This window comes from Etheostoma cragini, chromosome 9 (assembly GCF_013103735.1).
Source record: "Etheostoma cragini isolate CJK2018 chromosome 9, CSU_Ecrag_1.0, whole genome shotgun sequence".
Taxonomy (NCBI): Eukaryota; Metazoa; Chordata; class Actinopteri; order Perciformes; family Percidae; genus Etheostoma; species Etheostoma cragini.
Window position 1 is genome coordinate 6,677,283 of NC_048415.1, and position 12,802 is coordinate 6,690,084.

Here is a 12,802-nt window from a genome sequence, read left to right on the forward strand (position 1 = left end):
TGATTGGCTGCTTAGAAATGAAGTGTTAACGAGCAGTTGGACAGGTGTACCTAATAAAGTGGCCGGTGAGTGTATATGCCAAAGCAGTTACAGTAAAAGAGCATATATGGATGTAAGGTAAAGTGGTACAACAAACACTTGACTGCCTTGTGACAGACTGTCAATAATTTGATTCATGTGGCCGTCCTGTGGTGTCAGTCTCTTTAATATTGTACACGCATATCAGTTCCCATCCAGCTGCGTCCTAACATGGCCTCACTTCCTTCCCTTACTGTAAAATGATATTTAATGGTGATTACTGTAGAATATGTTTAATAGTGAGTGTGTCCAACTTTGATTTTTTTCTAGGCCTGTCTGCCTTCTGCTGAATGATCTCCCCTTTATGGTTATCTGGTTCCTGCAGGCCTCTACTTTCAGGTGAGACTGTGTGAAAGAAAGTCCACTGTCACAGCGCAACACACTGTCTACAACACAGGTAATTGATGTAAGAGAGCTGGGACTTGATTGTTTTTTGTTTCTTGAGGTTATTTACTGTAGTTTTTCAGTATACAACCTACATTGTATCTGTTTTTATTAAGTAATAATCAACCATGAAGCCAACTCTAGCAGCTGGTGCACAGACATTCTGCCACCTTTGCTGCACTCCGACCATTATTTAAGGTACCATTTGCTATTATTGAAGATGATAAAGTGCAGAAAGATTACTTTTATATTCTGAAAAAACAAACCAAGGCAGAACTTGCCTTCAACTTTGTCGTTGAAGCACAATGCTAATGTAAATGTGGAAAGAAGAAATTACACAATTTTCCTCGTTTGACCGAAAAGTTTAACAGTTCTCAGAGGTTTCACAGTTACTTATAGTAGCTAATGTTAGCAAACGTAAGATACATATTTCTTTATAACTGACAATACTGAGTCTGATTTAAATAATCTTTTCTATTTGTATGGAATAAGGGTAAATTATTAACTGTAATGGAACTGTAGATGTGTAGATCTTGTGGCCCCAGTGGTCAAACGTTACGCTGTCACACTTTTATGAAAACTAATGGACCTATGGATGTACTGGTAGCTAAGTTGGCACATACGACATAACTGCAATGTTTAGAGTTTGAATCCGTTCATGTGTCACCAATGTCAACCATAAAATGAAAAACACCATATAAAACAATCCTAAGAAGCTAAATGGATCTGTGTGGGATGAGCTGAGGACCATGAATGGAAAAGACAAGTAGTGCTGCATGTGCTCTGTCTAACTTTCACCAGCTGTTGTTAAATTCTTCCGGCAGCACTAATTGTTGTGCGTATGGTTTAGTATAAGGATATCAGGGGATTACACGGCATAGTCTGCATGCCTGCTGTCTAAGTGTGCGTTGTGTGGGGACAGGAGGTCATTCTGTAGCCGCCTCTCAGTACAGTCTGACTTGGACTTTCACGTTATCTGCATCCACTACAGCCTCCATTTCAAGAAATAAATCTTTTGTTAGCATAATTGGCTGAAATTATGCTTAAGCGTAGCAATTTTAAGGAGGACAGAATGCAGCCAGTCTGCTTAAATTGACAAAGTATGTATTTCTAAATTGTTAATCGTTTATCTGCTGAATGGAGTTTTTTGCCAGAGTAAAAATCAGAATGAGTGATTTGTGTGAGTGGATGGGTTTTTACAAGCTGGGGTGATGTGCGATTTACTATGAGTCAACTGTTGTTCTTGTCCATGCCCCTCTGCTAAACTAAGATAAGCTTGGCATGAATGTCAGAGCCATCTCTCCCAGGGGACAGACTGTTTATACAGGCCTGCTGAATAAAAGCTATTTGGTTTACTGTTGCTTTTTTTCTCAGCAAACATGATACTGAACTTATTAATGATGTACTGCTCGAAGTTTGTAAAAATAAATTAAAAAAAACATCATGCTATGTATATTTACACGTTTCCTTGTGGAAGTGTGTATCAAAGCTCCTGCTGTACATAGCCTGCTTACTCTGTTTATACGGTGCTCTGTTTGGGGTTAGTGGACATCACTCAAAACATTGAAATCAGCAAATAGCTACTTTCTAAACCGTAAATAATTGTTCTTGTCCCTCTGAACAGCATGCTGCCTCTGTTTCTGAAGGACGGTCTGCTGGTGCCCTATGCTGTGACCTCGCTGGCCTTCCTCTTCTTTAGCATCTATCTCCTGTCTGCACTGGAGCGCTGTTCAGAGGAGGAGCTGAGACTGGGAGCCTACCGCAAGCTGTTGTTCTACCTACCCAAACTGGACCTGGCCTGGATTGTAAGAGTGAAGGTAGGTGTGGTCCAAGCCCTGCATGAGTAACACTGCTTGAACACTAATTTTGTCATTTGCAGGTCCAAAGACGTCTAGGCGTCCATGTCACAACCAGGCTACCCATTTGGTTATTGGGTAAATCAATAGGTTACATTTAACCATTTCGGAGCATTCTAATTGCTTCATTTAAACATGTAGTTATGATTTGCTATTTATAAATATAGTAATTGTAACGGTATTGAAGCAATGTAACCTAGATATTTACAAAATCTTCGCTATCATATTTTTCTAATTGGCCCAGGTTTTGATCTATAGGCACCTTTTAACCTGCAAATACTGTATATTTAGTGAAAATAAAGTTATTCTGCACAAAGAGACATACAGTAGGTTGCACAATTGGTACCTGTCACTGACTGATAGAGAAGAAACACAATTTTCACAAAAGACAGACTGTGTCCACAGTAATGCCACATTAAGACAAAACAATATTGTCCTTTTGGAGGGAGAAAGAATACAGTAACTAAGAGCAAATGGCAGTGGGGTGGCAGTAGCTCAGTCCATAGGGAGTTGGGTTGGGAACCGGAGGGTCACTGGTTCAAAACCCCGTATGGACCCAAAAAGTTGGGAGCGTGGATTGGTGGCTGGAGAGATGCCAGTTCACCTCCTGGGCACTGCCAGGTGCCCTTGAGCAAGGCACCGTACCCCCCCGACCGCTCAGGGCGCTGGTTCAGCTGGCAGCCCACTCACTCTGACATCTCTCCATTTATAGTGCATGTATAGGTCCTGAGCATGTGTGTGTATTTCAGGCCTGTGTGTGAGTACTAACAAAAGTGTGTACACAGAGTGTAGTGCAGTAATTTCCCCATTGGGGACTAATAAACAAATTATCTTATCTTATCTTATCTTATCTTAAATGTGATTCCATGGTTAATATCAGGTAAAAGTTGTAGGTCAAGCTGCCGAGGTTGCGTTCGGCAATCCCAGAGATCTGAACAGGAGGCGCTAACCTCTATCATTGTAGTTGTGGCTCTAATTGGCTGCCAATAAAATAAAGGTCACGCAGATTTGCTAAATACCTATTAACACAGGTAGCGAAGGCAGTGTTGAATGTCTTCATCTTTTGCAGGTTTCGCACATAGGACTAATTTGAATCAACTATGTGTAGTCTATTTACATTTTATTATAGAATCTTTAAAATTATTCTAATGCCATAAGTTATGTTTGGAGAGAAATTAGATAATCCACGTATAAATTAGTGTTTCTCTCTATACCAGTGTCTTTTTTTGCACCACCACTAGGAGTCGCCAAAATCACAAATGTTCTAATCCCCCAAACAGGCTTTAAGCTTAACACCCAATTATTTTAGCTTCTGACAAGGTTAATTGCACATAGTAGAGATATTGCTCCTTAATCAAGTTAATAGTTCATGTCTGCTCTTGTATATGAGTGGAATTGGATGCGCAGCTGATGCATTTGTAGTAGCAAAGGGTGCTGATTTCAGAATCCCAGGTGGCCTGTACTTTGAAAGAGGACCTAGACCTAAATTGCAACCGTGTGAGAAGATATACCCAACTGTGTAAATAAAGATCATGTCCCACTGTAAGTTGTGTAAGCTGTCCGGGGATGAAAGCCACTGCCAGCCAAAGAATTATTTATCCCTCATTTAAGTTTCCACAGAGTCTGAAGTGGCTGCAGCGCCTGCCCCTTAGCAACATGGGCTCCGGTAGGGTGTCAGAGATTATGAGAAGGTGTCTTTTTATAGCGTGTGTCATTAACACAGGTTTGCCTAGATATATTTATTTACACAAGCTGCATAAATAGCGATCCCCGATGATGGCGATAAGGTTTCATAGGTTTGGGGTGGCGGGGGCAGGTGTGGGCATGAGGTGTTTCCTCCATCTTACTCTCTGACCTATCTCTGGCTCATAAAGCCCAAATAGACACAAAAATGATCTCACTTTGTTTTGTTTGCATCTCTGTAACCAGGCCAAAAGTAGTTTTTTGTAGGCCTTAATTCATATCAGCTATCGCAGCGTGATACTGCAAGCCTCCATCTTTTCTTTATAGCCCTTCTCAAATTATCAATTTGATCCAAGACATCCAGCGATAAATATGCAGTGTGATCTATGTGTCAGTGTGGTTTCACATTAAATCATTCATTGGTTTGATATTATAGTTACACTTAAAATCAAGAGAAAACTTCATTGTTTTTATGAGGAACGGTTTCTGGTTTGGAATATCCATTCCGTCTTCAAAAAAAAAGAAGCAGTTTTGCAAAGAGTTGTCTCCATTGAAGGGGTGTTTCATGAAGTTTGCTCAGTTGTCATAGAGATGGCATGGTTAAGAGACAGAGGTTTCTAGGTCACATAATGACAACCGAGCCATCTCCACGACAACCAAGCTAACTCCATCTCCAATGAAGAAAAAGAGATGCAGTTGAAGGCAAAAAAAAAAAAAAAACACTACTCAGTTGACCTTAAGTTCTTTTTGTCATGCTAGTATGTATTTAACTCATTATGAACTCATCATACAATCTAAAATATGTCCCATTTTTTATTTTAATCATTTGAGAACCACTCTGTCCATCTGTGTTACAGTTCTACATCAGCGTCTTAGCCATGGCTGGTCTGAGTGTCATGACTGTAGCTCTGGTTCCTCCAACACATCTGCCCGACCTGTTTCCTGTGTTGGTCTCTTCTACTGCTTTTCTGCACTTCTTAGGAACATTTATATACTTCAACATTGTCCAGTTCAGCGAGCCACCCAGCAGAAAGAGCCAGAAGAAGAACGACTGAATGGTGCCAAAGACGTGATATGCACAGTACATTACCTAATTTTCACTCGTGCCATCATGTCCCCAGTGCAGATAGCACAAATGTAGAACTGACACAAAAAGTCTATCGAAAGAAAACTAATTGGCAAATTCATCATTTAAGTAAATTTTCAAGCAAGAAGGCCAACATTTGATGGTTCCAGCTTCTCAAATATGATAATTTTCTGTTTCCTCTTCCTGCCTTTTAGTACAGCTACTTTTAGAAAGTTGATGACATCACCTTGGGCTTTCGGAAATTGCGACAGGCATTTTCAGTTTACTGAACTTTAATAGACCAAATGATTAATTGAGAAAATCTGCAGATTAATCATTAAGTCAAATCCTTGTTAGTTGAAGCCCAACATCTGTTTATTAAAGAGATATTGTTGGCTGAGAAATCATACTACAAAATGGCAACTGAAGAAATGGCAAAGAAGATGATATTTCTCCAGTTTGGACCAAATACATTTCAGAAAGCAATCCTCTCTGTTACTTGAACAGAATCTGAGTTACCAAAATTACTTTTCTTTAATTATTTTCATTGGCCTCTCTTCAAACTACACCATTGCTGGCTAATCTCACAAGTACATATAGACAAGCAGTGTGCAGCCTACACATTTGACCTTAGATAACTTTGTGCCTGTATGCTTAAGCTACAGAGGGTGGCCACAATAACAGGAACACCTGTTGTAAAGTTTACACCGGGAGAGGTGTTGATTTAATTCTGTGGTCACTTTTAAAGCCAAAGCTGTTGGTGTTGCTAGACTTATTGATATTGTAAGGCATTCCTGTTATTTTGTCCACCCTCAAAACCTCCTCTTGCAAATGTGACGAAAGCACATATGTAACTGTTAATCATTTTTCATGTGAATGTTTTTCTACTTTATATTTTCATTCATCATTCAAGTTCTTTTGTACAAGGTTAGTTTTAGTGAAAATAAATAAAATGTCTCAATGACCTAAAGTGAACATAAGTTTTGTTGCCACATTGTTAAAATGATTTAATTTTGAGCAGCTTCATATAAACTGTCTACATTTACCAAGTAGTCCGCTAAATCACCCCTAACAGTCTGGCAGAGACGGAGGCAATAATTGGACAGAAATTATATCTTTCAAAGCTTTTACTCAACATCATTAAATATTCATTACAAGTCCCAGATACTACAAGGGTCCTGCATGAAAGAACTGTTCATTTCAAACAAAACCAGTGACAGGATAGGCCTTAAAAAGAGATGATGGAAGGTGACATATCTGAACATAATGCTATAAAGTTGAAATACCACAGAAAAAAAAGGTACAAGCAATTTCTTTCTCCAATCTCTGAGCGAGTTAATGACCGGCATAAAAAAATCCATTACAACTATAAATGTTATCAGGTCAGTGAGGGTGCCCTGTGCATCTGAGGCTCCAGGCCGCTAGCCAATAATGAGCCATAGGGACAAATAGGAGCCCAAGATCTGAGTTAACTGTTACAACAATAATGGGACATGAACACAAGGGGCCAATTAGAGGTGGAGTGAAAGGCTGTGGTTTGCCCTTTTATTACACATGTTTATATAAAGTCATGCCAATACATTTAGAAAAGATGTGAGAAAAAAAATGTAACTCCCACTTCTGAAATGGGGAAAAATGGGAAATGTAATCAATTTCCAAGGCAACTGGCAACTCGATTTGCTGAGGAGGATCATAGGATATGATCAAAAGGTGCCAGAATCAACCAGTCTGATAATCGTTTAGGTACATTATTGAGCAAAAGTCATTTGGTTCATTCTAAAATCTGAGGATTTTCTGCTTCATTGACATTTTCTATCATTGTAATGGCAATGTCGTTGGATGGACACATGGAAATTTGAAGACATAATTTTGGAATCTGTATTGGACATCTTTCAATAGGATATTTTATAGACTCAAAAGAATCCAAAGATAAATTTCTAATTGAAATAAGCAGGAGCTTTATTAGTATTAAAATATATTATTCATCAATTTATATATAACTATTTATCTACATAAACCAGATAAACAAAAGGTAATACACTTGTATGTGACAACACACTCCCACTCACAGCAGTAATAATTAAGCTACAAAATACAATGCTTATGGAAGCAATCTGCCTTGCCTGGCTTCATCTGCACCGCTCTACTGTAACTGTTTTGAATCAGATATAGGTTTGCAATTGGAAACTGAAATACATCTCACAATATTCAATTTCAACCTGATAAAGTATACATTTCATGGTCTTCGGGTGTTTAAATAAGGTTAACTAGTTGCACACCATAGAGCGAGCCGTTTCTTTTCTTCCATTTTTAAACCACAGTGAAAATAAGGCAACCTCATCTTTGACTAGTTATTCGCAGTTCCTGTGGCTCTAACTCTTAAAGTAGAGACAGGCACCGGAAGTTCATGCTGTACCCTCATAGATCAAACTTTGTGCTAATGGCAGAGGAAACACATTATTACTAGAAGTTGGAGGAAGAGCTAACAGTTATAGAGCCCAACCTCTAGTGAATTAGTATCGGTAAACATTATTTGTAATGTATCAGTGGTGGCAAGGGAGCCACTAAAAGCACCACCAATCCTTCTATCAATGTCCAAAGGGGCCAGTATCAAAACATTAGTTTTGTTTATGAGCGTGCTGGCTTTGTCCTTCACGTGGCCTCTAAGGGTGATAAAGTGAGAGTTACACGATCCACCTTAGGCAGAAATAGGAAATGTTGCTGTGAACACCAGCTGTTGCTTAGGTCGACTCGGGCAGTGAGAGGCCTCGGCCTTCCCAGGCACTGCCAAATAAAGAGACTACTATATTGTGCAAGACAGTCCCCCCCCACACCTACCTTTACTTTTCAAAAGGTGTTAAACTACACAGGTGGGGAGGATTGCATGGTTTAAGCCATAAAGGGGATGAGGGTTGCCATCTGAAAGAACATTATTTGCACAGCGTTGCAACATTGTGGTTAATGTAGAATCAACATTTGTCAGCTGCCAGGCAGAGGCTCTGGCGGGTAGACAGGGTCTAACATGTCAGTGGATTCGCTCGCACCGTTTCAGACACTTCTCCCGCAAATGAATGACGGCTTCCAAGACATCTCAGCCTCACAACTGACAGCGCAGATTCCACATTCATTTCCTGCCTTATCTCCACTGGATCATAAGCACAAGAGGTGAAGAGCAATTCCATTAGCTGTCAACAGCAAAGATGCCTTGCTAACAAAAACCTGGGGAATATGGGAGAGGAAACATGATTGTAACCCTATTGGCACCTAGTTATATTACACACACCACAGTCGAGACTGAATGTTCTTAAAGAAGGGAGTTAACAGGAGGCACGTTCTGTATAGCCCAAGATGTATGGAATGTCTCTAAACTAAAATGTGTTATTTATTTCAAATTTCAAAAATTAGTTGAAGGGGGTAATGAGTTCATAATGGACTTCAGAAACTCGTAGGAGCTATCCATCTTCGCAATTCCTAAAAAAGAGTTATTAAAGTAACGGTTCACTTAAAACAGGAAAATCCCTATTTGATCCTTTGGGCAGTATTCAAGGCAACAAAAGTGGCAGGAAAATGCAGAAAAACAAATGCAGAGACAGATTGTCTAAATATGGACAAGAAGTCACTAAATGTAAAGTCAACTACATTATTAAAATCATATCTTTTAAAAGTGCTAATTAGTGTTTTCACTCAACCCTCAACTATATTTGGTTATGAAAAAAATATGTATTTGCGCGCTGTGTTAATATTTCAAAGAAACATGGAAGAATATTTCATGCACCATGAGATTAAATGTAATGACGTTCACTAAGTCAGAAATCATGCCTGGAGAGATTGCATACTCTGCAAGCCGCAGTGTCGATTGAAGGCCACCGGCTTCACTTGGACCAAAACTAATATACAACTCCCCCCCCTTTAATTGCAACCTTATGTTCAATCAGAAAGCATAAAACTCCCGATGGGTAGGTGGCATCTGTCCGTGAGGCCGGCTAGGATTGATGTGCCAGAGTCCGGGAGCCGCCTGGGCCAGCGGCCCACGACCTAGGACACAGCACCATCACTTTTATGACATCTTAAGGAATCGTCTTTTTAATACAGCCCATTACTGCTGACATACAAATCTTTCCCAATGTGGCCCCATCTATGGCCTGATCAATTTTTACACTGCTGAGCCGTCCCCTTTCTCCTCATTTTGTCATCTCAAAATTCATATTATATAGGATTTTCTTACAGGGAAAACTGCAATAAAAATATGTTACCATCCCAAAGATGTGCAGTCAGCCGAGTCAGTACTTGGCTGTTACTAAAAAGCTTCGTGGGAAAATAAAAAATTTGTTTCTGCAGTAAGCAGAACTGTTTAAATGTTATTTATTTTTATGTTCCTAAGAAAATATATTGTGAAGTGCAGCATTGATTTAGAACATAACCATGTCTCGATACGGGTTGGTGGGGCTGAATTTATGAATCCTTTGCACAACTTCTTTAATTGAATTTTCTAAATCTCTCACCACACACAAATAATCAATACCTACTGCTGAGGGAAACTTGCCTCAGAATTATTAGGGCCTTTCTTTTTCAATTTTGTAGTCATCAGCAAATACAGGCGCTGCGGGTATTTGTAATGCCGTTACTATACCCAGAGGATTTATGCTCGCCCCAAGCCTGATTGCTCACAAAGAGCGACTTCTTCAGAATGCTTACTGAAACTTTTGTTAACCTTAAAGGGCGGCCGTAAGCGCTTCTTAACACTGCACTCTCACTCTGAGGGAAGAAGTAGTTTTAACTATCACAGCGCAAGGCGGAAAAGGGGATGACAAGGCAGGAAAAACGAGGAGAGGGAGAAGGAGATATAGGAGGAGAAGCGGGACTGGAGGATTGACCTTCAAGGTTTAAATATCCTCGAGGATTTACTCAGCTGCCTCGGCAGGGTGGAGGTGTTGGGGTGCCAGGCTTGGCACCTTAGAGAGGGGAGAGTCTGGGGTACAGAGTCGAAACATGCAGAAATGTGTGTTCCTGGTGTGTAATGGCTGCCATGGAAGATGTGTTCTCACCATACATCTCACAGGCAATACACAAGGATCCAAAATGTGATGTGTTCAAAGCAAAACTATGGAATACCAGATTAAAAAGCTTCTTCCCAATGTATAAGTAGTAAAACACACCCTCATTACCACTGCGACAGCCTCCCAAGGTCTGGTATGACAGTTAGCCTATGTTAGCAAACTTTAGATAAATATTGTAATGTATTGAGTCTGTTTGCTGACTTTATAACTCTTGTCTACTTGTGCTACTGTTACACTATATTTTACCATTATACTACTATGATTAGTCTGTATATTTGTCACACTCATGTGCTACTATTGTCTGCCCCAATTGCCTCCTCAATCCAGATGTCCCAGAGTAAAGGGGATAAATAGCAACATATTTTGACCACAAACAGGTGCTTCTAACTATTGCAGTCCCTACACCTTTTTAAATACTGTGGCCTAAAACCAATGCCACGGCTCAGGTGATGGGTCACTTGAAATCTTGTTGCAGCCGCTTAAACTTCCTGAAATGTCTCATTGTTGCTCTGTAAAGACTTCAGGATGATAGATAGAATTGCATTTACAAACAAAATGCTGCTTCATCAAGATGGATGTACTCCATCACGGAATCTTTTCTGTAAAATGAAGTAAGCCGTGCCAATTTAAAACCTTGGACTATTTGAATCCAATACACATTGAGTATTTGAGTGGAAAACAGTTCATTACAAGGCTCTATAAATCAGTCACTACTTAGAACCTCAAGAAAACGTCACATCTCACTTCAATTGTATTGCTGCAAAAATGTGATTGTCAAGCAGTCCAACTGACCAACACATACATAATAATAGAACAATACTTGGCGTCTGTATAACGATAGAGTATTGCTACGGAAAATATTGCGATACTATGCTGTATCGATTTTTTCTCCCACCCATAATACCAGTGATTCAAAGTATTATATCAATATAAGCACAAAACACGATTTTGTTATACCTTAACAATTATTACAAAAACTGGAGAAATCTTCAATCCACTTTTGTTCCTATGACTTCCTTACACAATAATTTACAGCATGTATGTATACGATTCCCATAGATGTCAAGATAAGAGAACAACTAGCACATGATGTCTACTCCTACGTCTTCATAAAGCACATAGCCTTTTCCCAAAGATATTCTTACACCCCCCTCTCTTGTCTTGGCCCAACCCCTAAAGGCCATTGCAGTGAATCTAAACAAACATTTTGCTCAAGAGTAGGATCATGCTTCAAGATACCATCAACATCATCTGTCTGGATTTCATGCTCCCAGCAGATATAGGCCAGAACACTTCAGCAGTTTTGAAAAACAGTTTGTTTACTTAAAATGTGGGTCTCTATGCACATAGAGGGCCAGTTCTCCCACATCTATCTGCACTGACATGAAGTCTGTTGTTGTAAGGAATCTTATTCAAAACTGATAAATTTCATGGATCCACCATGTGACAAAAATGTGACTTTCCTGGGGTGTGGATCCACAATGCATCATGTATGTCCAGTTCCATTACTGGAACTAATTAAAATAATTTCTAACAACCATATCGGAAAACAAGCTTGCCTTCTGACAATACCCTCTATTCATTTTCCACAAGTCGCATTTGTACGATTGGATCACAAGAATTGCTTCGCTGCAGGCATAATATGTGCCTAAAATAATCAAATTAATTCTATCCTTAGGAAATCTACTCATTGACTTGTTTGTGTAACCATAACAAAATGTTGTTTTCTGCAAAGGTTGTCGAGCACACGATTGTATGAACAACTCAAACAAACATCCATTGATGCTGTTAATGCAAAAACGATGCAGGGGGGAAGCAAATCAAATGGGGAAAAAGTAGCAAATGGGGAATGAAACAGACTTGTGACTACATTTGTTTCCCTGATCATCTTGAAATCAATCAAACAACTGCCACTAAAAAAAATTCTTACAGCCCTTTACAGAAATAGAGATAAGGTCTCAAAGGCAACTGTCTACATGGAGCCATTTTAAGGATGTCATTGAGAAATCATGTAAACAAAAAACAGTCTTCAAATAAGCTAAAGGTAGCCTTATGTTATGCACATGACTTTGAGTGGATATCTACCGTAAAATTCTCAAACTTTTAAAACATTCAAGTTGTCCAACAGACCAAAACTAATGTGGCCTTTGATAAAAATAGGGGGTAAATTTATTTTTTAAAGATTATTTTTATTTTTATTAGTGACAGTGAATAGACAGGAAGTGGGAGAGAGATGGGCGATGACACGCATGTAGCAAAGGGCCACAGGTCGGATCCAAACCCGGGCCACTGCAGGACTCAGTCTAAATTGGGCGAACACTCTTACACAAATCTTTAAACATGTGTTTCTCTTCTTAAGATACAGATCAAACCTGTCATTAAGCCTCTCAGTGATCATTGGGATAAAATTCCAGTAATAAAAAGTAGGTGAGTTTATCTTGATGACATAAAAGCTAAACAGAAAATGAATGTTAAACAATAAAATATTGCCTACTCAACAATGTGGTAGGTTTATTACCAGATGCATTACCTCAACTGTGGTGCGCAAGGTCTTTATATTCTTTCAAAGATGACTCGACTCTGGATGATAAAAAGACACAAAAGCAATGGCAACTATTTTGAAAGCAGGAACAAATAGAGAGCTTAACCCAAAATGTGTCTTTTCTATTTGACGATTT

The 12,802-nt window shown here is 39.3% G+C and overlaps 1 protein-coding gene and 1 long non-coding RNA gene across 2 annotated transcripts in view; one reads left to right on the plus strand and one right to left on the minus strand.

Annotated features, from left to right (window-relative positions):
• Positions 1–5,093, plus strand: part of alg6 (ALG6 alpha-1,3-glucosyltransferase) — a 15,990-nt gene extending 10,897 nt beyond the window's left edge. Inside the window, exons 12-14 of the mRNA XM_034881992.1 lie at positions 349–417; positions 2,087–2,279; positions 4,859–5,093. Of these exons, the coding sequence (XP_034737883.1) occupies positions 349–417; positions 2,087–2,279; positions 4,859–5,056 (460 nt within the window). The 3' untranslated portion in view covers positions 5,057–5,093. The remainder of the gene's footprint in view (positions 1–348; positions 418–2,086; positions 2,280–4,858) is intronic.
• The window catches only part of LOC117950697, a 19,396-nt gene extending 6,685 nt beyond the window's left edge, over positions 1–12,711 (minus strand). Inside the window, exon 1 of the long non-coding RNA XR_004657969.1 lies at positions 12,655–12,711. This is a non-coding gene — a long non-coding RNA (uncharacterized LOC117950697). The remainder of the gene's footprint in view (positions 1–12,654) is intronic.
• Between the last annotated feature and the right edge of the window lie 91 nt (positions 12,712–12,802).